This window comes from Lipophrys pholis (assembly GCF_963383615.2).
Source record: "Lipophrys pholis genome assembly, chromosome: 16".
Classification (NCBI taxonomy): Eukaryota; Metazoa; Chordata; class Actinopteri; order Blenniiformes; family Blenniidae; genus Lipophrys; species Lipophrys pholis.
This window is the reverse complement of record NC_137634.1, coordinates 8,510,211-8,532,582: the sequence shown is the minus strand read 5'-3', so window position 1 is coordinate 8,532,582 and position 22,372 is coordinate 8,510,211. Positions and strand designations below refer to the sequence as shown.

At 42.5% G+C, this 22,372-nt stretch overlaps 1 protein-coding gene across 10 annotated transcripts in view; it reads right to left on the bottom strand.

The window, feature by feature from the left end:
• The window catches only part of LOC308121614 (RNA-binding protein Musashi homolog 2), a 266,100-nt gene that overhangs the window by 159,430 nt on the left and 84,298 nt on the right, over positions 1-22,372 (bottom strand). For all 10 annotated transcript variants that reach the window (XM_080482944.1, XM_080482946.1, XM_080482949.1 and 7 more), the window contains exon 6: positions 20,347-20,439. In XM_080482944.1, coding sequence (XP_080339070.1) covers positions 20,347-20,439 — 93 coding nt within the window. The remainder of the gene's footprint in view (positions 1-20,346; positions 20,440-22,372) is intronic.

Genomic DNA, 22,372 nt, shown 5'->3' with positions numbered 1-22,372 from the left:
AAGGCAGGATACACCCTGAACCGGCCAGCAGTCCAACACACAGAGGTAAACTCAGAGAGACGGACAGCCACGGGCAACTCGGAATCACCAATTAGTCTCAAGCACAAGTCTCTTTAGACTGTGGGAGGACATCAGGACCCCCGAGCCCAACCTGGACTCAAACCGGAAGGCGTTCCCACTATAAGGTATGAGTGTTAACCACTACAGCACTCCATTGCCCCTTATTTGTGGTCATTCATAGAAGAAAGGTCAAATTCCATGACTTTTATTAGTTTTCTCCCGGGAAAAAACAAGTCATCAACTAAGATTTTCGGTCATAATTTTGAGTAGACACAATTAGACCCGTGGCCCTACATCAACATGTACGCCCGGGTCATGTACCGCACGGCCTTTCAATGGAATCCAATTGACGAAAATCCGTCGTGGCGACGCAGAACTTTAATCCCTGAGTATGAGCTAAGCAGCGTGCTGTGCCAATTATAGCAAGCTCAGAGTGTTGAAGGCGGCCCAGAGGCAAAGCAGAGCTGTGGCCACCTCTCCCAGGAAGCCCTCCAATTACCACCCTGCAGAGCAGTGTCTGGTCGACTCATGCGAGCACATGACACACATGAAGAACCCTCATAGATCTATCTGTCTTCCTGGCATACACTTCGGTCCTCCCTTTGCTTATGTGGCTTTTAATTCAATATTTCTTTCTTTTTTTTTTTTTTTTCCCATCACGTCTTTTTCTTTTTATCTCAAATTGTTTCTCCTAAATTGAAAGTAATTCTGAAGATATCGACCAGGAGAAATTGAAATGAAGAAGATTTCTGCAGCACCGCCGTTCAAACTCGGCATCCTCTTTGTATGAGAGTCAGAAGCAGCTGACGTGACCTAACCTTGCCACCACATGGTGATCACTGTGCCAACCTCAGTTGCATTCCTGCTGATGAGATGCCGGCCATGACAGTCGATCAGCATCCCTCCCTAGTAGGAGGCACTCCGGTGCTCTTTTGTTTTCCCCATCTAAATCTCCCCAAAGTCACTTTCAAAGTCTGCATTTAATAATCAGCAAGTGAGGAAACGTGTCACGGGTCAAGCTGCCTGATGCAGTAATAAAGCCATCAGGTGGGTGATTAGCTAACTTCTACTAAAAAACACACTGGCTGCATCAACTGCATTATTTAGATGGAGTTCAGGCTGGAAGGGAATGATGTGCATGTTTTAGGCGGCTGGAGATTAACAATGAGAGGGACGCAACAAAAACGGTTTAAAACTACAATTTCAGACAAACACACAAGAATATGTTAATTCGGTTTTCATAGGTTTGTTTGATTACAACCTTGAAATATGTCTATTTAAAAAATAATTTTTTCGTATTTTAATCATGCAAACTTGGAAGGTTTGCTGCTGTGATAGCTTCACTTTGGACATGCCTCAGTGCACTAATCCGGGGGCATTTGACACATACAGCAGGGAACATCAAAATTGCAGCTTTATTTCTCAAATTTTTTAACAGAAGGCTGTAAATATTTTGTCACATTACACAGATATCTGAAATGTATTCATTTCCCAAACCTTGTTTATACGCCGCTGAATGCATTCTCTCTGCTGCACGGGGCCTCGTTTCTCAGCACTAGATAACATTTGGCCTTTGTGCACGTGTGAGAGCTTGGCAGTGATGGTGGACGAGATGCTTTAGGCCTCTCACTGAGATCTCTGTTTTCCAGAGGGACCTGGAATTCGGTTCCAGTTACAGAGCCATGGCCCCGTTCGAACCTTGCTGAAGCAAGTGTGTCAGCCATGTAAAATGGAGAACAGATGTGGTGCACGGGCAGAGTAATATAGTCTTACGCTGCCTCCACTGCACCTGATGATATGGAGCCAATAGGGGCATTTGTCAAATGCAATCAGGTGTGATGGAGGGAAGAGATAAAGGGAGGGGGGGGAGGAAAAAGAGGAGGGGGATGGGAGACTGAACAGCTTGAGCCCTGTCAAACTCTCTTCAGAGCATCAGCTGTGGGGAGACAAAGACCAAAAGCGTGCACCCACCCCGTCATGAGGGGGGCGCTGAGGAGAGCATCACTGACAACAAGCCCTAATCACCCAGGAGAGAATTTCACAATTTATTAAGCATACCGCTACGCATATCCATGAGGATATTTAAACTGCGGGTGATTTACAGTGCATGGCGAAATGTTACATTAAAAAAAGAAAAAAGAAAAAAAAAGCTGCACCCGCCTCAAATACACAAAATCTCCAAAAATGCCACAAGGTCAGATTTTAATCAAAGGTAAGAGACACTCAGCTCTTCATTTCTCTGTGAACTATGAAGCTATCTCCTTCCTGCTGCTCTTTTCTAAGCCTATAAAAAGGTCCACAAGGTCAGAATAAAGGCCAGTCCAGTCCCCTGAGTGGGACACTTGAATGGAAAGTCTGAATCTGATTTACAGTTTGGCCACATGTGCAAGCTGCCAATGCCTGGGCAGCCAGCCAGGCGGAGTGGGGAAGTAAAGGAGCGTGTCAGTGAGGCTGCAGGTAGTAATGAATGCCGACACTATCGCCGTATTCCAAGTACACAAATTGCACCTTTTTTTTTTTTCTCCCACACACTGCCAAAGCAGTTATAAATATCAAAAGTTAGTGTGAAGGGTTAGTTTGTTGGAGATCAGATCTAAATCAAATAGCTTTGTGGAGGAGCTTGTGTCTGACTCGGCTAACCAAATGAGTGTCAACTCGCTGGAAATTTGATCTGCATCAGTGACGTCTGTTACAAGGCGAAAACTCCATTCATTCTGACAACTTTATCTCCTCTATGTAAATGGAAGATTGCATCTTTTTTTTTTTTTTTCTTGCTTGTGTTTTATCCTCAAAGCAGATGGCAATGTGGCAATTTAGTTAAACGATTCCTAATTAAAAGAGGAACACCATTGGTGGAAAATTTGCAATAAAACACATCTATTTCCTGCCCACATTAAACTCATATCCAGACATAACACTGATGTATGCGACACTTTGCTCGCTTAAATCTGTTGCACCATGGGATGGGTCTCATACTGTGTACCGTTCACTGTCTAACCACATGAACTGCCATCATGTGTTCATCAGCACTCAAGGGAAAGGGAGACGACAAAGGAATGAAAGGGTAAGTGTTGTGAAGATATACAATGAGGACATCCACAGATATATATATATATATATATATAAAAAAAAAGGCACATGAAGCCATAAACTGATACTGAAATTGAAAATGTGCTCCATAAAACATTCAGGGAATGTTTAGGAAATAATAAAGATGGTGAAATTGAATTTAAATTGGTGAAGTGTGGTAGAAAATTCTGAGACAAATCTTGTCGGACATTTTGCTTATTGCGTCTCCTTCTCCAAAAAAGAAAGGCTGCACAACAGGGGCCAATTGCTGTTGACCCGCTCCCAAGGTGGATCTTGAAAACGCTCTGACTCCGCCTCCACCTCCGTGGAAACGCCACTACTGCGTAAACAGACATTGTTTTTCAAAATGTTGCAGTGTAAACGCAAAACTTTGTGTGCAAGTGAATCTGATTCGTATGATCAGAATGTGATAAATAACATGATCACAAGTTCATGTGTGTTAATGTACCCTGCTAAAAATGATCCCAGATTCTTATTATCCAAAAATGGGTTTTAGATGACTCCTGTATTCATGTAGCAGCTTCGTGCATCTTTCTTCCGCCAGTTTCTGACTATTTTTCTGTGGCGCTTTCAAACTCTTAAGGTTGCAGGAGTTGTATTTACAGAGTCACATTTTGGCTCTCTTCAGTCTCGTCAGGTTGGATTGAGGCCAGCAGCCGTTAATGGCCACTTTAACACAGTCCGTCTTTTCTTTTCCAACCTTTAATTCTTGCTGCGGGAGGTGAGCTTTGGCTTGTCAAGAGCCCACTTTCCTTTTGAAATGTCTTTGTAATCTTCATCATTTCTTTGACTGATTTGATTCTTCCAGTACCGGATTCAGCAAAGCAGCCCCACGCCATGATGGTTCCACCACCATGTCTTACTGACGGTAGGATGTACATTGTTTATGGGCGGCATTCAATTAGGTTTTAACAAATGGATGCACTTTGATCGAAAAGAACTGCGCATTAGCTTCCCCTAGTCAAAAAATATTAAATAGATAATCTCCGAAGGTTTTTTTTTTTTTTTTGCTTTCCCACTTTTCTCCTCCTCTTCTCATGCAGTGTGCCGTGAATCATCTAAAAACTAAGTCCATATTGCTCCAGCTCAGCCTGAAGCTCTTTAGATACCCAACATGCTGCTTTTAACACTTGCAGACTTAAGTCATTGACTTTCTTCTTTGCTAAATTCCAGGAGGCATCTGAGAGGTTCGAGAAGAGTGTGAATCTCGTTGATTGCTTCTTACAGACTCCTAAACAAGCACTACGGGTCTTTTTGTCATTGGGAAAGTTGTTTCCATTACAACATTGATGCTTTTCGACAGCTTGGTTGTCTTCACCTTCGTAAAAACGAAGTTCTAAACAGTCATCCACATTTCATCATTGGTTGATTTAGGCCACGTGAAGTGAAAAAATGGTTGCATCTGACTTCCTTTGGCCTTTCAGTAACTAAACAGATCATCATCAAAATGAGCGACTGAGTTTATGATAAGGGTGCTTTTTGTGTTTTTAGGGAAATATTTGAAACTACTTTTGTTGATGCTGGTTTCCCAATAATACAGGGAATTTTAATGAACATTGTGATTATACAGAACTGGTCGATTTACATTTATTTGAGGGGGTATTTTGACTCCTGTGCTTCAAAATTAGGGCTGGCAGTCATTTTTAGAAGCACTATAAATAAGTATGGCATGTTCTGCATAATCGAGCCTGAAGTAGTTGACTTATTTTGCGCGGTGGAATCTTAAAAAACCTCTCCGTCTTTTCTGTCCACTTGCTGGCGAGTCATCCAGGCAAGAGTGGGGCTTAAAATATGTTAAATCTACTAAAGGAGAGACTTGAGGTCCTTCGTCATTAGGTGTAAGACCGAGGTGCACATATTGTCTCTTTTAGCAAACGGTGTTGGGACTATAGAAGCATATTATGGGAATAAAATCCAAGTTTTTGCATCCACAGAGATAAATTCTATTCCTACGAAAAGACTTCTTTGAATCATCCAAACTGAGACAAGTACACAGCTGTACCTTGGTTGGCAGGACGCTAACAAGCAGGGCACGGTGCCACATCTGGACTATACACTCGGACCCGCTTATTCACATTGACAAAAAGCCGCATAGCCACAGTCTTTAAATGGGGGAAAGTATGGCGGTAAACAAACTGGATAAAAGCATTTTTCGGTGGCTGTAACCTCAGCAGCAGAGCAGTCACTTTGTGTAGCAGGTGGCTAACTTTAATTCCCAGAAATAAGTGAGCGAAGGCACTGCATGTTTCTTTGAATGAGTTTGTTTGGCTTTGTTTCGCGCTTTTCAGCTAAAGCCGACACACTTCCATGTGCCTATTAAGATGCACAATGGTTTCAGTGTGTCACTTCCATTCACATATCAGCTCGGCGTTAAACAAGGTTTGAGCCAAAGTAGGCACGGCACAAGCAGATGGTAAAATGACGATTACTCTCCGGGTCTGGTTTGTCTCGAAACAACATACTTGATTCCAAAGCGTGAACACACAAAAATACTCCAATTCCTGTGCCAACTCGAAGGATGACAACTTCCATTTTTCCGCTCAGAACGTCATAAAACAAAGCAAACAATTTGACGCCTCCAGACACAGGAAGTCTGATGTATACGTTTTCATCTCCTTGTACGACGACAGAACATATTCATATTCCACTCTATGGTCACCAAACACCAATGCCGGGGGAATATTATTTAAAAAGAGCGAGAATAGCGGAGAAAATGAGCAGCTCATCTCAATGAAAGCGTTCTTTCTCCTTCTTCTTCTTTTTTTCCTTTAAACACACAAATATCCTCATATTGAGCACAGTGAGTTGGCAGCTGGGAGACTTGCTGGGTGATGATTTAATGCAATCAAGTCGTCACTTGAGCATGATGCCGCCTGTCCATTTTGTGTTCACCTCGTATCACATTCACATGAAATTCTAATCAAATCAAATTCAAAGCTGTTTCAAATGTGTTTCGGGCTCCCCCCCCGAACACACTAACAACAATTATCACCCACTCACTCATATGATGACACAGTTTGAATGCTGAGGTTTAAAGATCAGTCTCTAAGCATAGAGGGTTTTCTTGGTTTTTTTTTTTTTTCTTTTAAAGGAACATGACTGATCCTTCTCTGTGCTGCCGTTTGAAGGAAACGGAGCAAAACTCACACAAAATGCAAAGTGACACTAACACAGTCAAATCAATTCAATGTATTCAATGAAATACAGTTTCTGCTGGGGACAATTTTTCACACAAGTTGGTCGGAGTGTCAGTGGAAGTAACAATAACCTATTCATGTCTTATCAGAAACACTTATAATGCAGTTGGCTTCACTGCAGGCACCGCAGGAAGGAGCAAGTCGAGGTTTTTCCAGAGTATATGGAGCAAAATGTTATTACTTTTTAGGAGTTGAAGTGGTTTGCTGTCATCGAGGAACGTAAACAAATGCACTAACCCATGTGTTGCAACGTTCTGTTTGTTGATGGCGCCTCAAATCCCACAAGTTGAAAGCTACATTTTATTTACCGTTCATACATTCAGAAACCAGGTGATTAATACACAGACCTGACTGCTCCCTCCTACTTTTTAACACGTCATCGGGCAGGTGACTAAGGCCCCGGCATTGTGTGGAAAAATGCTATTCGTTTACACAGGGGATGGCAGAAAACTCTGAAAACATTGTAGTGAGCCTTCCAGGCCACAAGCTGGCGCTGTTGGTTGCAATGGGAATGTAATAGCAGTGGTTGGATTGCTATTTTCCCACGTTTCCATGGAGACAGAGTCGCAGCATTTCTGAAAAGGTCCACCTTGGGAGCTGCTTTAAAAAAGTTGCATTTTCAGTGGCTTTGAGTAAACAGACAACTGTAACATATCAAAAGCATTTTCACCTGAAATAATATATATACTATATATATCTATGCTTATTAACACATTTTTTAATTGTTATTTTACAATCAACCCCCATAAGTTAATGGCAACTGCAAAACACTTCAATTTCCTGTACCAAACTTCTGGCATGAGACTCGCACCACGTAATGTAGAAAATGGGAATAAGTGGATAATGAAGCTATTTTCAAGACCTTCAGTCAGAAAGTCATATATTTTCTTTCTAACCGTGAGTTGGAAAATGCTATCTCATTAGTTAATCACTTTCCGAAAGAGTTTTTTTCTCGATAAGTGGCATTTATTGGTGTTCAATTATACTAATGTCAGAATGTTCCAATGATAAAAAGAAAGTCTTGAAACTGCCACAAACAACAAAGACTGAAAACACCAAATTGAAAAAGATCTTCAGGATTGAATCAATTTTTGTAAGAATGCTTGCTTAATAATTGCAAATACATAAAACAAAATTCATATTTAAAAACAATACTATTAAAGTAGCAACATTGAATTTAAATCTTTGTCTTTATATTATTATTGTCCATTTATCATTTTTTGTGGTTGCACCATTTCATATTAGAATAGTTAAAAGCCCATTTGTCTACACACACACTGTTTACAAGCTTTTTAATCGTTTATCTTTTCACTGTTGCATGTATACTCAGTGTTGTGCACCACAGACCTTTTCCTGTCTTCATAATTTCATTTTCAGGGGTAAGTCATCTTTAAAAGGGGATGACTGCTCCTTGGTGGCTTTTACAATGTGTGTTCAGCTGGAAGAGACTGATGCTGGGCTGGCGGTGGGCTTATCAAAAACAAGTAGAGGCAACCCTCCAGGAGGCGAGACGGAGAGAAGGATAAAATCTATGCTTCTGCTCAACTAACCATCAAACCTAATTACCTGTGGATAGGACTTATGGGCCACATGTTGGGTTCAAAGTTTCCTGATCAGGAAGTGACTTGGAAGGGCGCTTTGGTGTGTGTGTGTGTGTGTGTGCGTGCGTACGTGCCTGCGTGTGTGTATGTGTGTGTGTGTGTGTGTGTGTGTGCATGTGTGTGTGTGTGTGTGTACGAGCCTGGTCAATGTGTCCGTGACCAAAAGATTAAGATGAAAGACAAGACTTGGTGCCAGATCTGGGCTCTGTGCCATTAGTTCAATCAAGCAGACTTATTTAGCTTTCAGACAATTCGACCAGAACCCTGAGATACCACTTCAGAAAATAAGCTAAAGATTATTCATAGCATGGCAACTAAGATAGGGATCTGTCACTCTCTAGCATCGCACGCACGCACGTCCGCTCGCTCGCTGCATTATTCATTTTTATTTTTTTTTTACTTTTTAAAAGGGGTAAGCGCGCTGTTTAGAAAACACACAGACGCAAAAACACAAAACTGCACGAAAATCGCAGTAAATCAAACAAAGAGGTCAGCGGAGCCGGGGGAAATGGACGGAAACAAACTGGAGATACGTAGGTACCAACACTCGTGCAGCATTTGTGCTTTCTAAATTAGCCTAAGCATAAAACACAACCGCAAGATGCATCACTATCACTGCAACTCTAACCTTCACCTGCAACCCTAAGTAAGTGCTTTTTAACAACCAGAGAAATGTCTCAAGTAATTACTGATCACCTCAATCTGCCTCAGAGAATCCCTGACAAGTGCTGCTGACATTATATTAAATTTACCTTTGCACTTATCTTTAAATCTTCCGCGTGTTTTCATATTCCAGCGGCTTGCGGTTTTCCGTACGATGCGTGTGGAACTCTGCATGTTGATTAAACGGGAAAAGCAAGACAAGGAGGACGGATTTAACTGGTTTAAATTCCAGCGTTTATGACATGATCTACCTTATCTTCATCGCCCGCCGTCGCCTTTCTCTTCCCCCGTCTTCCAGTGTCTCTCACAGAAACACATGCAGGGTTATTTACACAAAAATGGCTTAACAGCCCCGCCATCTACCACTGATTAAAACTGATGGGCTGATATGCGGTGTGACAGAAATATAAAAATCCACTATTTGGTGGATTTCTTATTTTCATCTACATAGCTCTTGTCAGGGATACAAGATTGGGGGGGGGGGGGGGGGGGGTATTATTATTCTTACTCCATTGGTATTTTCTTTGCTGGCTACTTCCTAATCATTAGCGGAATCTCTATACCAGCATTTATAGAAAGAGTTAAAATTTGGAAAAAAGAAGTGTCCACATCCAGACAAAGATTGACGCCAGGTGAATTGTGACACGACTGAGCAGAGCCAGCCGAGCTGTCTCCCTCTGTTTATAGTCTTTGTGCTAATCTAATCTAAGCTGTTGGCTGTAGCCTTATATTGAATGGATCGACATCAATCTTCTTATCTTACTCTCCACCAGAAAGCAAATGAGCGCGTTTCCCAAATGCTGAATGATTCCTCTTTCAAGGAGATTTTATTTTCACCCAAAATGTAGTTGACAAGCGGTTGTCAAATCTTAGTCCAATCACTGTTCATTTTATTTCCCGCACCGGGCAGCTCCTTAGTCGCTGCCTGCCACACCTGCGTTAAGTAAGAGGGAAGTTTTGTTAATATCAGAGGGGGGACAGATGCTCCCTTCAATCATGAGAAGAAAAAAAAAAGTCTTGAGGAATAAAAAGCAACCAGTTAATGGCTGGGGGAGACCAACAGTAGCCTACTCAATATTTCACCCTTGATTTTGGCTTTGGTGCTCGCGCAATATTTCATAATGCTCCGATACAAACAATAAAAATCAGAATGAGAAATATTTTGCTTGGTTTGAAAAGTCATTTCAAATGTGCTTCATGCAGACACCAAACTCTGTATTCATATCCGAGCCACATTTGGCATTTGGATCACAGAACTGTGCCAGGATGATTTGGTTTTGGTTCAGGATGTTATAATGTGGCTTCACAGGCTCTGCTGGTGGTTTAAAAAAAAAAAAAAAAAAAAAAGGAAAACAAATGCTGTGAATTTTTTCCAGTGAAAACCCTTCATTAAGTATACAAAATGTCAAACATAAGGCCTGTTGGCCAAAACCGGCCCACAAGGGGCTCCAATCTGGCCCAATGACGGTTTTCTTTAAACATCTTTCTTGAGCCATGAAAGCTCGGTAGCGTTGCTACGTTGTCAAGGTGAGTCTGTTAAAACATATACAAGGCAACAGCTACACAAGAGGTTTTTGGGACATTTTACTGCATTTTGCACCAGAAGGTATCATTAAAAATGACTTGAAGTCGTAGTAATTTTCAGTCCTAATTAGTTTCGTGCAAATATAGACGATTCGTTCAGTCATTATAACCACGCTATTCATTTCATTAAGTCTAAAGAATAATAACACCTTACTGCATTGGATATCACTATACTCTATATATCACTACTAGTCGAGTACTGTCCAATCCAAATGCGACGTTGATTCAGTTACTAATATTTTCGGTGACACGCAGCAGTAATAGCCTGAGACTTTCTATAATATGTGTGGTGCCACTATGAATAAACTATAAATTAATCAACACTCACTTAGTGTGTACTCTTATGCACTGACCTCCATCCAAACAAGGCCACAAATGAGCTGTTATAACAATACGACACATGCGCTACAAATTATAGAAAACTCCATTTACATGTAGACATGCTTCGGCGAGGAAGCCCGGGGGGGTCAGGCCGTCGCAGGTCCTGACCCTTTCCGCTGAAGGATTTCAATAACTACCGCATTTACAGCTGACAGAGGACAAATTGGAGCACTCTCTAGTGCAACGAGGTTGCTGGTTCTGGGTTAAGTAACTTGAGGGGCAATGAATGAATTGCCTCAAAATCTGTTAAACATTTCACTTATTTACTGAGACGGATTGGCCAAGACGTTCATATTTCCCAGAAGATTAACCCTAATGACTTTTGTGATCTCTTGGCAATTAACGTAGTGCCATTAAGCTATAATTTTCATTTGTCTGTAAAAAAAAAAAAAAAAAAAAAAAAAAAATGTTAACGTTATCAATGTGAAAGTATTAGTGAGCTGACATGGAGCTGTAAGTTTAAAGAATAGCTGTTGTTGAGTACATCCTCGCTCAGTTGCCAATGCAGCACGCGAGATGTCGTCTGTTAACAACGTAAACATTAACAGCGAGGGAAAAAAAGAAAGAAAAAAAAAAAAGCAAACCTCAGTGATCAAAGTTGTCAAGAAGTGCATGATGATATATAAGATACTAGACTTGAATAGAACGTCAAGTAGAGCCGCTGCATTCACTTCTTCTGCTGAAACTACATTTTTCATTGCAATTACCCCATTTTGTTTGGCCTACTTACTCCAGCTAAATATTACTGGATGTAATGAGTGTGTCACGACTGATGTTGGATTTTACACTTGTATCAAAATGAAACCTAACAAGCAATTTCTAATAACTGTATTTAAGATAGTGTGCGACTTTAGGCCTCAGATCGAGATAATCTCCCACTCTCACCAGAGCCACAGAACGCGGGGACACACAGAGCCGAGACGCGCGGGGAACGAACACTAAGTGTTCCACATAAGTGAAACCTCAGAGACTTCATTAGCCTTTCACATCAAAACCACCGGCACATTGTGTACATTTCCATGTAGGAACATTTACCCGGTGATTTCGAGGAGGCGATGCGTGGGAGGCACTCATAGCATGAGCTGGAGCTGCCGGTGGACCTGGTCACACTGCAGTAGGTGGCTGAAGAAGCGCAGGCAAAGGGGCCACTCGAAGTCAACACTTAAACTGAAATCACAGAGAGCTATTTAGGAAAAAAAAATAAAAAATAGATAAATGTATACCACCGGCGCTGTGGGATGTCAGTCATGACTGAATATGCTTACCATCTTCTGCTGTCTCTCTGCCTGTTTGCAAAAAGGAATTTTTTTTCAGATTTCTGCTTTATTTGATATATTCGTTGTGCATTTCTAACTGTGTTGTGTACCAGAAGCGCTTAATTTTTCACTGCTTTCCAAGTTGCGCCGCTGAAGAAGTCCAGGGTTGTGACAAAACTCCCATCGACCTGCACATTAACATATTTTTTTCATTCTGGTATACTGTATACCTCTGAAATATACACAAGGCCTCAGGGTTGCAGTTTAAACTCAAGCACCTCTATTATCGTCCCCTTGCTGTTCAGGCATTCGTGATAAATCCACCCAGAAGAATGTGCAAAAATTGCCTTTAAGGGATGTCCAAGGATGTATAAAAGCTGAGATATTGGGCGGGCGCCTGTGCACTGTCATCACTGGAGCCTTCCTCTGCCTCTGCCTGTTCTCCAGGTGGTGCTGAGTCATGGTTCACGCTCACTGGTTTCCACTGGAGGGGGCATGTGGGGGCACAGGCTGTTCAAAAAAGTGTCAGATAAGGATAAGAAGGCTTTTTTTATTTTTTTTTTTATTGTTTTTTTGTTTTTCTTTTAAACGTAGATGGGGAAAGTGAGAGGCTGAGAAGCAGTTTTGTATCGTCTTTAAAAGCCGATCCGACGAACGGTGAAATTTGACACCCTCGTTTTGTTTCTCATTTGGATGTGACTGTGTACTGTCACTCGGACGGTGGACCACAAACACGCCTGTCCACCTCTGAATCTATCCGGCTATCTTACTAAGCACCCACCCCATGTATCTACTCATATACCAACCTATCACCCCTCCATCTGGGTTGGAGATTGCATGAAAATGGGACAAATCTAATCACAGCATTTGAAAGAAATCCAGCAAGTGTTGTGAGGATTTCTTTCGATTCTTACAAATGTAACACCATAAAAATCAAATTAAAATATCCAGAAGGTTTTGGGATTGTATTTTGTTGATCTGTTCTGAGTTAACTCATTCATGGTTAATTCTTTTTTTTTTTTTCCAGAGGTTCAAGCAACAACCTGGGTCTAATTCTTTGCGAGTGGCATTATTTTTCCTCCATTTTGCAAGAATAACTCGAATCACTGCCTCCTGAGCTGTCAGCTTTTCTAAACTGCACACTACCAATGCTCAAAACGGTCCTTGAATGCCTCTCAGATGGTGCGCATGCTGCAGGTCGCGCTAACTAATGCTAAAACACAGTTCACACTATCTATCTAACCATCCATACATCTGTCTATGCCGTTCTATAGGACACACATGCAGCTACATCAAAACTCATTTCTTATCCAGCTGAGGAAATCCACTTTTCTTTGAATCTCTGAAGTGCTCTCCCACATAAGACTCCCTGAGGACTAGACTGCCGTTTGCAGAGCCGAGGTGTCCACCTCCACACCAGCCTGATAGTGAGACTGCTGCAAATTACTCATGACACTTCCTCTGATGACATTTTTAAAACTGCTTCCCCGCTGAATGACACCCCCCTCCTCCTTCTACGACCCCACCCCGTCATCTCTTCACCAACAACGTCAACACTCGACCCCAACACACACATTAACACCCCCCACCCCAAAAAAAATCATCACTCCCACACACACACACACACTTGTGTCACAATAGCGCAGCAGAGATTGCTGCCTCCTGCCTTCACCTGATTGACCCCTTTGAGCAGGTGCTGGATCCGATCCAATCACAGTCAATCTTCTTTAAACATTTCATTCTTTAAGCAGAACAGGGGCTCAAAATTCCATCATTCAATGACCCGATCAGTCGCCGATAACACAATCAAGCCAATCCCAGCTTATCCCTGGGGAGCCATTTCAGGAGGGACAGCTGGGAGATGAGACTACAGACCTACAGAAAGGTGTCAATCTCCCTTGATCCACAGCTCTCTTTGTGAGCCGCAGATACTGCGTAGCCTGCTCAGGCTGTTGAAGAGGACCACATCGAGGCGTTTCTCCCGGATCAAGGACAGTCTATGAAATCGATGTATTCTCTTGTTAATGGTGCGATTTTCTATTGCAGATTGTTGAACTTCTGCTTCAATTAACACACAGGCACACACATATTTTGTGGTGTCATGCAAAGACACACACATAAAAATGGCCTCAAATCTGAAATAGATCTCAATTCTTCAGCGGCCATTTAAAAGCTACTCTATTGGAAATGTTGCCGGGCCAGTGGGCAAATAAAGGTCAAGGGGGATATGAAATAGTTTGTCTAACCGGCCCTTTCCCCCTGTGTGTCCCTGCAGCACCGCATCTATATCCACATTCATAGCCAATTCATTTATATTGCACTGCCCTTCTCGCTGCTGGTCTCAGTCACTAACTACAAGTGACTGCAATGAGATTGAAGCCTCTGGCTAAATCGCCACTGCAAGGCACATGCTCCATCATTGCTGCTCTGATCACTCCTTGTAATCACTGGAACCACACTATATCCTCAACTGATTGGGCGAGTCGCAGCGGAGAGGAAACAATCACAGAATGTCAGCAGATGATGGACACCCAGACGCTGGAGTGGTAGTGGTCACTGCGAGCTACCATGTAAATGGCATGCAAATGTGCACCTGCACCAGCCGAGGAAGTGGAATGAAGGACTGTGGCCTTTTGATTAGCTTCTTTTTTCCCCCCCCTTCATAAAATGTGTATTTTTCTGCATTAATCATTCATGTTTTGCTATTTCAGTCAATGAACATGTCGGACAAGGGAGCAAGTTCAAAGCGCAATTAATGTGCACCTTCACCGAGTCCATTTTAAGCCCCGGTGTATGGGCTGTGGTGAGAGCTTAACAGCTACGCCACCCAAGGTAAAATTCAATTCTGTAATCAATCAGATGAGACAGGAAGGATGAGATCGATGATTATTGATGATTTATAATCTCTCAACAGTGATTCGACTGCACTCTGTGAGGACAGCACACAACAATCTATTCAGCTCGTCTTAATTGTCATCAGGGTTGGATTTTTCTCAAATTTCAGAACGCCTGATACCTTTAGGGTTTTTAAACGCCCAAGGCAGGGAGGCAAAATTAATTCAAATGGTCTTTACTAGACGGTCACACTGAAGTTATTTTTCTGCCATTTACAAAATCTAAGGGCATGCAAAATGTCAGCCATGGTATTCGATTACCAGAGCCCCAGAACAAATTTCATGCACTAGCCGAGGAATCTTTTCCCAATGCTTCTTTAATTTCAATCCCTTCTTTCTTCTGCTACCCTTCAGCAAAAGTATAAGAGAAGTCAGCATCTCCTTTCCTCGACCAATGTGGAACAATGCATGATTTCGCCCCATCAGCTCCCCCTTCCTTTGCGGGTCCTGTGACAGATGTCATCACTCTTTCTGCTGTATCCCTTTACTGACTTTTGTCAGCCCTTATATTATTAGACCACTGTCTCATTTTATTACTTGGTAATGACCTCTGTGTCTACCTTTATTTCTCCTGAGCCCAGTGGCAATGAACTGGTTAAGCTCCTCCACCACCACCACCTCCTCCTCCTCCTTCTTCTCCTCCCATTGAGCGCCACCTCCAGGCTTTGGCTCTGGACCAGCGGAGCATGAGAACCAGGACTGCCTGGACATAAAGGGACGATTGTGGCAGCCCACTGACATGGAAGCAACGAGCTCTGATGAAACTAAAAGTCGGCTCCGGGCCGGCTACTGCAAAGCCCCGCCGACGGACAGGAGGGTGGAAAGTGAGCCAGTGAACTGGAGTTGTCTCGGCACAGCAGCCAAATAAAGGCACTATGAGACGCACTCAAAGCCGATTACAATAAACCAATGAGGAAAGCATTAGCCACCACAGCTAATTGTGCTTTTAACTGTAGGGAGGGCTCGTTACAAGCCCGGGCAGGGCTCTGCTGGAACGTCATATCCACATTTATAAAGGAGTGGTCGGTACTTCTGTTAGCACACAGAAGAAGAAGAAGAATACACACCAGGGAACAATATCCAGAAGCAAAGTGAGACTTTCCAAGAATCACATTGTCAACTTCACGAGTCGCAACTTCTATCTGATGTAAAAACTGCAATACTTAAAAGTATTTTTGTGAGTGTGCGAGCTTAAACTTGCATTGAAGTATAGCTTGTCAAGACACTGACGCTACAAGCACATCTGCTCTCCCTTTATCCGCCTGTGAACTTTTGACCCCCGGGGCGAGCTTTGGCTCTGAACAAGTCAAAGTATATACAGTTGTTATGCCCAATAATATAAAATCCTCTCCTTGCTGTCACCTCTGCCTGCTGACATTTGGGTGTGCCTCCGCTTGTTATGCAAACCATCATAACTATGACTTTTCTTCCAATAGTGAGTTATATTTCTTTGTAGCATCATACTGTCATCAGTGAGGATGAACACATTTTCTGGGTTTTGATTTGATTGATTTATTTCCCCTTTCTCTGTTTTTTAACATGTTGTTAAAGAGGAATGGTGGGCTGTGTGATTCTGCTGCTATATCCTCGTCTGTTTGCTTGTCACAATAGATATTTATTTGTTTTACTGCCGTGGAGCCAAACTCCTCCCGGTGCTGCTGCTTTCTTTTAAGGCTCGGATTCAAGACCTCTGTGAAGCTGGAGATTACAGCGGATTGACAGATGGTGCCGCACACTCATGGTGGGCTGAGGATTATATCAATTCCAATTATCGCACTAATTTCTATCTCATCACAGGAAGGGAAGAATACATATTAACATAGCATCTAACAACTGAAGTGGTAAGGCAATCAAAGATTGATGAAATTACAGTTACAGTAATTATACTTTGACAGGTAAAGAGAGGCTGATATGACCTGACAATAATAACACATTTTCTTTCACATATGTGTGATAACATTCCTCTAAATCTGTGAAGTTCAAGGACTGTGGGTCAGGGGGATGTCTTTTCCAATCATGATCATTTGCTTTTTGAGTCAACAAGTAGAGGGTAAACAATTCTATTTCTTATTTGGATAAATCACAGATGCCATAAATGAATTAATTACAATTGTGATAAGAGAGAGATTTGAATAATAAAATAATTTTTAGTGCAAAACACATGTCATATCTGTTACTTAGATATGACTGCTGCAGACTACAGATAAATATTTAGTGTTTTGAAGTTAAAAACATCTCAATAACACATGAAAATCTGTTTTTTTCCTGTGTATGGATCTTAACAACCAGCAATAATAACTTATAATGTAAAAAAAAAAAAAAAACTAACTTTTCTCTTTTGCATGTGATAAAGCATGTGCAGCGCTGCAAGAGTCTTCCTGCATGTTTTACCATTTACACTGGTTTGTGCTCCATGTGATGTTTTATAATGAAACCACTGACGTTGCCCTGTTTCCTGTATCTAAATCTTCCACAGGCCATGGCTAATATTACAATATGATATTGTATAGGACATAAAACACAAAGAACAATAGGAAAATACCGATAAACCGTGTGTCCACACAGGGCAGCTGTGCTTACCATGCAAGCCATAACAGCACTGCACTACCCAAGGCAAAGAGCATTAAAAATGCTTCAAAATGACAGTGCATATTGCAAACACAACATCATTATCTTAAAAATGGCAACAAAACTTCAGCTGGCAAGGCTGACACACAGAGAGAGGAGAAAATGTTCTACTTAAAGGCTAACATTGTCTTTTCTTACAATTTATAAGTCTGCACAATAACACATAATAGCACAAACAGTCCACTGATTAATTTGACTTTATTGCGAGACAGAAATAGCTGCAGCCTCCAGTTAAGAGTCCTTGAAAATAAAGGGAGAGCAGGCGGTGCTGATAAGATTGTCTCATCTGGCTTGCCGGGCTAAAGTGCAGCGTGCTGCCTGAGAATAAAAAAATGGGAGGCAGGATGTGGCTACTATTAAGCAGGTAATGGGATCCATCTGAGATGCATTAGAATCAGTCAAACACAACCACACTTCAGTTCCGTTCAAATGACTGTCACAATCGCTCCCACTGCACACCTTCAGCCGTGTACTGTAGGTGACAAAAAAAAAAAATGTAAAAAAAAAAGGTGGCTGTGGCTGTGGAGCCGGGCTCCTCTGAAGTTGTGCCAGGCTCGGGCATGTGCTCTTTCCTAATGGTGACGGCTGGGAGAGTGGCAGTGAGACTGATGTGCATGAGAGCTGTCACCCCCTCCCCATAACAAATGCCACATCTCTCCCTGACAGAATAGAGACAGAAGGGAGGGACTGAGGTGGAAGGGAGGGGAGGGAGGGGAGGTGTGGAGGTTACAGACAGAACCTGTGACCCAATTGTGGCCACACCAGCTGTTTCCCCTCCACTGCCTCCCAAACACCGCCATCTCAGTAGACCACATCCTGCTAATTGGCCTGTGCTACCGAGTGCAAACACACACACACACACACACACACACACACACACACACACACACACACACACACGCACAGTAGTTGCTAAATAATATCACTGAAATGACTTGTTCCCAGTGAGGAGGAACATTTGCAGGTGCCTCAAGCAGTAGTTGTGTGATGATTGATAAGTGCTTCAAAACAGACTTCCCAGAAATATAAATGACGAGCTGCCCTGCCACCGTACGGGCTAATGTCCCCCTTGACATGCACATAGGCTGACAGACAGACGGACAGACAGACAGACTGATGACTGACTGACAGACACACACACTGCCACCAAGATTCTATGAAGGGGAAACTGAATTAATTGGTTTTTCCTTCTGTGGATAAGTCTTCAGAGTGGTGTGTATGTGGCGATAATGGTAGGTTGCACTGACAGGCAGGTTATTTAATAAATCCTGGAATGAGTAAGGCAGAAAGAAATAAAGAAAAGACACACACAAAACCTGTTCATTCTTTTTTTTTTTTTTTTTTTTGCTCTGTATCTTGTCTTGCAATAGCCCACAATATCACCTCTGATTGTATTTTTGCCGAAGACACCTAAATCTGTTCGCGCACGCACACACACACACACACGGGCGCGCGCACACACACGTGTACCCCTAATCATGCACCCACATAAATACACTTAATCGCTGACACACTCACGCATGGCAAGAGCAGTACTGCAAACACATCCAAGCATGCACAAGTAGGCTATAAAAGCACACACAGAAACATGCACAAGATCTTGCTCAATCAGTCTGATTTGTTTGTTTCCTCCTAAGCAGTTGAGGATTCCTCAAGGAGGAAAAAACTTTGTATAATCAAGTCAATTATGTCATTCAATCAAGTCGAAAATCATTTCGAGCCCTTTCTCACATCCATTGATTGCAAAGTCGTGCTGTATATTTGCTGGCTGCATTCTATTGTGCAAATAAGGCGTCTCAATTTGGAACGGCGGACCAGACCACGGTCAGGTCGACGATGCCACTCTGACAGAGAACGAGGGAAAACAAAGTCCTTCACCTTGCTCGATCTCAGTCCAGAAAATAACGCGAGGTTTAGAAAGGGGGTTTGGGGGAGGGGGGGGGGGGGGGGGGGGGGTAGTTGCAAATTGTCTTTGCACGAAAAACATAAACGGGAATTTTTTTTTTTTTTTATTAATTTATAACCACTCTTTGTCTCCTTCAGGACATGGTACATTATGTGCCCGTGAAAAATCCATCCTTGGGAAAATTGTTTAAGCTCAAGGTCAAGTGCTGATGTTACAGGGACTGTATCAGCTGAAGGTGACCTTGACTGATGTGGAATATGACATGAGGGAAATGGATCTGCTCTCAGTGTGGGGAAATTATCTGTGAAATGCTGCCACTGTATCAAAGCCTGTTTGTGTGCGTGCGTGCGTGCGTGAGAGCACATATGCTTGATGACTGGTGTGCGTGTGTGCTGTATGCATGTCCTTGTATGAAGGGGTGTGTGCAGATATGACTTGATCAGCTGGGGGTATTGGCCATGAGAAACTGCAGCGGCAAACTGAAACAACCAGCTCACTGTTTCAGTCCACACTGAAATAAAGGAACAGTGTCAGAACTATAACTTCGATTCAAATAGTAAGATGTATTTTATTTGAGTGTTTTCTAATTATGTATAAGGGAGAAGAAAAAGATATTAAAATTTTTATTTTTTTGGGGGGGGGGGGGGGGGGGCGGGGGCAGCTGGTTGTCATTGGTTGTTTGCTCTGTAAGCACAATGCGCGTGTGTGTGTGTGTGTGTGTGTGTGTGTGTGTGTGTGTGTGTGTGTGTGTGTGTGTGTGTGTAGCTCCTGCCATATCTTCAGCTGTTTGCTTGTCACAATAGATATTTATTTGTCTTGCTGTCAGGAGAGGCGCCAAACTGGAGCTGCTGGCTTCTTTTAAGGCTCAAACAGCTATAAAGCTTGAGATGTTGGCCATGTGGTCTAAACCCCAGTGAAACCGTGTGGATTGAGAGCGGCTTCAGCACAGTGACTGTTGGACTGAAGCGTGAGCGAATTTCCAATTATCAAATCAAATTACATGTTATTCTAAAGATGATAAGGCCTCGAACAACTGGACAGAACACGTAGCCGTGGCCGTAAACAAGAAAGCAAAAGTGTTCTTACCTTTCCAAACTGTTCAAAATACTGCTTCACATCTTCCACTACTGTATTGGCGGACAGGCCACCCACAAATATTTTCTTTGTTCTTGTGACCATCTGGAAAGAAAAAAAGAAAAAGAGCAAGAGGAGAGGATTAGTGACCGGACTTCTAATGCGTCACACAACATCTTTAATGAGGCTCCCGATGTACCGAGCGAAGCCAACGGCGACTGTGATGGAGGACATAAAGAAGCGAGGACGCAGGAATGCTCGGATTCACACAATAAAGTTTTAAAAAACACTTTTGTTTTACACTGTTACTGCCAGGCAAGGTCAGAAAAGTCTGAAGGTTTTGGCAAGAAAAAGCTATCTCAGCTAAGACAAGCAGTTCTGTGAGTATCACTCCCCCCCCCCCCCCCCCCCCCCCCCCCCCCTCTCTTACAGTGACATTTCAAATGGAAGCTCTAATCAAAAAAGACTGTCACAGTATTAAAACACTTCCATTTCATCCTTGAAAGTTTCTGTTTATCTTCGAGAAACTTGGCAAAAAAAAAAAAAAAAAAGGGAAAAAAAAAAAAGAAGCCGCAGAAATAATTTATGGACTTTCAAAAAACAATTAACAAGTGCTAGGAGATGGAATCAGAGTGCATTAAAGCCTCATTTAGTTTCAAACAGCAAGAATATTAAGGATTATTACCCACAGCATCAAAAAGGGCACAAACATCTGCTGCTGAGTACATGCTAAATTTAGGAGGACCATTTCACAGGGAAATACAGTAACAAGTCAACACCCTGCCGGTGAAAAATCTGTCAGCGGCTATTTATTCCTTCATTTTTTTTACACACAAGGTCGCACCAATTAAGCAGTGACCTAATGAAACTATTTATACACAGGCATGTTAAAACGGACCCAACGCCATCCTAAAGTCCCGAGCTCCAAAACATCTGGCCGGCACCAGTGTGGATTTTTACTGACGACACTTAACATCCAACGTGTAAATCGGACTTTATTGCCACGGCGACTGATTTGAGGCAAATTAAACAGAGTTAAGGGTGTTAAGAGTTTTAAGTGCGAGCATAAACACTGACGGTGCACTTCATGCTTCTGCGGCTTTTATGGCGTTCCCGTGGCTGTCGCACTGGCCCGAGGTGACTGCGGTGGAGGCCGCCACAACACGGTGGGACCGGGGACTTAGACCCCCCCCCGTCTGGCTTCTGGTAATAGACATACAGAGGTGACGGCACCGCCAGCGATCCTGCATGTCAGATGTGGACTGAATGCTTCCGAGCTTGAGTCAATATTAACAGTTAGTGGCTGACCCACTTCCCTCCACACGACTGACATAATTAGGACTAATGATATGGGAGAGCCACTGACTAAAGAAACCACACAAAAGAAAAGTCACCTTCTTTTCCTCGAAATTTGAGGCAGATTGTGAAGCACGATCAAACATTTCTGTGCATTAACTTTTGTGTTTAGTTGCATATATGTGCTGCTGCCTCTTTAAGAGGTAAAGCACTTAGATTACTACCCTAGGTGCCGGTTTAATTTTAATCTTTTTTTTTTTTTTTTCACAAAATGTCCGGCACGGGACTGGAAGCATTTACACAAAGAGCACATCAAATCATGTGGAAAATTTCGGGAATAGAGTGCTGTGGCGTTTGTTCACGATTCTGCAAACTGCAAAACAAATCCCATTCAGCCGATGAGATTTGGTTGAAAATTCTACTTTTCCCACAAGAACATACAACATTTCATCAGAATTCTTCTAATTCTCATATCTCTTAGAAATGCATGCAGTCTTTCACAATGTGGCCTTCTCGTAGCGATCATGTCCATTGCTCCACACTACCGCAATAGCGGTGACTTCTTTTCGACATTGCACACTGAGCGCCAAAGATCCGTGCTAATCTGTTTTTGCACGCGTACATTAGTCAGTTTACTACAGAGGTGGAACTGCATCTGGGGGTGATCCCCAAACTTGGCGATAGGGATCGTCACCGGTGACAAGATTCGACTCCACAGCGAAGGACCCCGAGGCCAAACAAC